The sequence below is a fragment of the Myotis davidii genome, unplaced genomic scaffold, assembly GCF_000327345.1.
Source record: "Myotis davidii unplaced genomic scaffold, ASM32734v1 scaffold539, whole genome shotgun sequence".
NCBI lineage: Eukaryota > Metazoa > Chordata > Mammalia > Chiroptera > Vespertilionidae > Myotis > Myotis davidii.
The window spans coordinates 204914-207899 of record NW_006290028.1 but is presented as its reverse complement, the minus strand read 5'-3'; the positions used below and the strand labels follow the sequence as shown (position 1 = coordinate 207899).

The 2986-nt window shown below is 68.0% G+C and overlaps 2 protein-coding genes across 4 annotated transcripts in view; one reads left to right on the top strand and one right to left on the bottom strand.

Annotated features, from left to right (window-relative positions):
• Positions 1–382, top strand: part of LOC102761967 (unconventional myosin-XVB-like) — a 52809-nt gene extending 52427 nt beyond the window's left edge. Inside the window, 1 exon segment of the mRNA XM_015563305.1 lies at positions 50–382. Within this exon segment, the coding sequence (XP_015418791.1) occupies positions 50–109 (60 nt within the window). The 3' untranslated portion in view covers positions 110–382.
• Positions 383–455: 73 nt separating this feature from the next.
• The window catches only part of RECQL5 (RecQ like helicase 5), a 32559-nt gene continuing 30028 nt past the window's right edge, over positions 456–2986 (bottom strand). Inside the window, exons 15-20 of one of the 3 annotated variants that reach the window (XM_006762763.2) lie at positions 2767–2892; positions 1978–2501; positions 1740–1830; positions 1401–1625; positions 1144–1213; positions 456–1056 (exon numbers count right to left, since the gene is read on the bottom strand). In XM_006762763.2, coding sequence (XP_006762826.1) covers positions 956–1056; positions 1144–1213; positions 1401–1625; positions 1740–1830; positions 1978–2501; positions 2767–2892 — 1137 coding nt within the window. In that variant the 3' untranslated portion in view covers positions 456–955. Of the gene's footprint in view, positions 1057–1143; positions 1214–1400; positions 1626–1739; positions 1831–1977; positions 2502–2766; positions 2893–2986 lie in introns of those variants that run through there. The other 2 variants (XR_435617.2, XR_001513679.1) reach the window with 2 other exon arrangements.

Below are 2986 nucleotides of genomic sequence, written 5' to 3'. Positions count from 1 at the left end.
GCAGAGGCGGGCTGGCTGGGAGCCTGTCCTCACAGGCCTGTGCCCGCAGGCCCGGGAGCTACAGCACACCATCGCCTTCCTGCTCCACAGCAGCGACACCTCCGTTTAGTGGCCGCCTCACCCGAGAGGAGAGGTGGAGGGCAGGAGAGGAGGAAGGGCCCTCCCTGGGCCCAGTCCCACGCGATGGTCTCCCTTGGGTGCTGTCAGGTCACTTTGGTTTGGACTTGGTGGCTTGGCTGTTCTGGAACCTGCCCAGCACAGCCCGGCTGGCCCACATGGAGGTCACCAGGCAGGGGCTGCTACAGTGACATCAACTGGGAAGGACTCCTTCGGGGGACGTGGGGGCTGTGGGAACTCAGCGTGGGAGCTGAGTTGCCCGTCTGGGGGAGATGCCCGCCTGGCCCCGGCTCGGGAGCAGCAGCTGCCAAGGAAATAAAGCTCCGAGAGAAAACCTGTGCGCGTGCACGTGTCAGAACAGACTTTATTCCTCCGGGAGGCGCCTCGGCCCGGCCTCGCTTTCCCGAGCAGGAGCCGAGAAGCAGAGCCGGCGCTGCCTCTTCCCACAGCTCTGCCCCTGGAGCCCCCCGCCTTGCAGAGGTGGCCTCCCCCAGCTCACAACTCGGGTACAAGAGGTGGAGGGACCGTTTCTTCTTCCTGTTCCCCTGGCAGCAGCCACCCCACCCAGGTCCTTCTAAAGTGGGGCTCCATGAGGCCAGGAGAGAGGGCCTCAGGCCTGGCAAGTACATAGGAAGCTGGGCTGACCTCTGGCCTCTGACCTTGATTTGGGAGGTGTCCGGGGCCATCTCCACAGCAAGGTGTGGCTGGAAGGGCGAAGGACCCTGAGGAAAGAGATGCCCTGCGGCCGCAGGCCTGTCCGCCTTCCCATTCCTGAGTCAGGCCCGCTGGCCCACGGTAGAGTCGGGGGTGGACACTGGCCCCGCTGGGCAGCAGTCGGTCATCTCTGCGGGTCACACAGGCCGTGCCAGTCAGCTTCACTCTCGCACCGGGCCCGGCCCCGGAAGAACTGCCTGATGAGGTGCTGGGCCTCTTCCTTCACTAGAGAGTCGGGTGGGGGAGTGTGAGGGCCGGCTGTCTCCCTGCAGGGCCCCCAGTGCCGCCCGGCGGGGTGACCCAGGCACTCACCGCTCCTCCCGGGAGAGGGGTCCTGAGCCAGCGTGTGGGAGAGGTGGCGGGCGAAGGCTTTGAACAGGTCCTGCGGGTGGAGGGTGCGGAGCGGAGGGCTCAGACCCCAGCTCTGGCCCCAGCAACCACAGCCACGACCACAGGGCAAGGCAGCCGAGGGAGAGGGCAGCGGCCGGGCTCGCCTGCTTCCCGGTGGCTCCCACGCCCGGCCCTCCCCGCACCGTGCCCGAGGCCCCGGGGAGGGCAGACTGGCCTACCTTGGAGGCAAACTTGCCCTCTTTGTAGAAAGGGGTCAGGCACTTGACCACAATGTTCGCAGCCACCTTCAGGGAGGTGCCCGGGGCTGGGGGCTGGCAGGAGCCCTGCGCCGTGCGGCTTATGGCGCTCTGACCACTGGCCAAGATGTTGTCGTTGGCCTCGGCTAAAACGGAGGCACTGGCTGAGGGGTGAGGCCTCTTCCGCGCCTGGCATTCTGGGTTCTCCTGAGCAGAGCCACAGTGGAGGGTCACCCTTGGGCTCCCTGTCACTGGCCCCTCCCCTTCTGGAAGACTGGCCACAGCACGTGCTGGCTCCCTCCCGCCGGGGCCTGGCAGTACCTGCTGGGGCCTCGGCCGCTTGCCCCTCGGTGTCGCCTCTGGGGGGGTGAGCTGGCCTTCAGGGGGCTCCAGGTCTCGCAGTGGGCAGGCACTGGTGAGGAGAGAGCAGGCGTCAGGGCTCTAGGTACCAGCTGTGCCCTCAGCCGGGCAGCCCCGCACAGCCCACGGCAGGAAGTGGGTCACAGAGGCCCGAGAGCGAAAGGGATTCCAGAGGGTTGCGGGACTGCCCTGCCCTTACCTTGGCCCCTCCCTGGTGCACTCCGTCTGGGGGCGGGCAGCCGAACGCCCCAGGGCTCCATCCTCCTCCCCAGTGCATGTCTCTGGGGCCACAGCCAGGGGTCCCTGCACCCCAGCACAGGAAGGGCTGGCACCTTCTGCCCCTGGGGCTGAAGCCAGGGCAGGCGGGCTCTCGGCCCTTTGGCAGAAGAAGCGGGCGATGTTCTGAGAGTCCTTGAGAGCCGCAGCGGCCAGGAGCTGCTGCTTCTTGTTGGCCTGGGCCTTGGCCGCGGGACTGCCCCCCGAGGAGCCCTTTGCCTTCTCAGGGGAGGGCCCCCCACAATGAGCACTGCTTCTGGGGGCCTCTCTGAGCCCGGGGACAGGCTCACTGCTTTCCTCATCCTTGAGGCCACGGGGCTGGCTGGCGGGCTCCTGCTCAGGCCGCGGGGCCTGCCCCCCAGCCCTCATCTCCGCCATCAGCTGTGAGGCCGTCTGGAATGGGAGGGAGCCTTTGGGGAAACCGGCTCCCACCCGCTTGGGTTTGAGCTGTGAGGAGGAGAGAGGGTGCTGACCAGCAGGCCCCTCGAGGGCACTCCAAAGCTGGTCCAGGTATGGCCGTGTTCGTGGAGACGGGGAGGGAAACACCAGCACCAAACCCCGGGGTCAGGCTGTGGGGCTGGAGACACAGGCGGCGGAGCAGACAAGCTCGAGGGCCTGCCTGGGCCCCCCAGCGCCAGGACTGCGAAGGCAGGGGAGGCAGGGCTGTGCGTAGCCGCGGAGAGGGAAGGGGGCCGTTCCCAGGCCCGCTCACCGAGTACACCTGGGAGGCCGGCAGGATGTCGTGCTCGGTGGGCTCGGCCTGGGCACTGCAGCTCTTGGCACCGCCTGCCGGGTGGTAGAGCTGCCCGTCCTTGGAGGTCCTATGGATCTCGGCGACCTGGAGCAGGATGGCGGCTGGGCAGGCATGCTAGGCACCCACAGGCTCCCGGCAGCCCCCACCCAGGCTCCCGCGGCGGGCTTCTGTGGCCCGC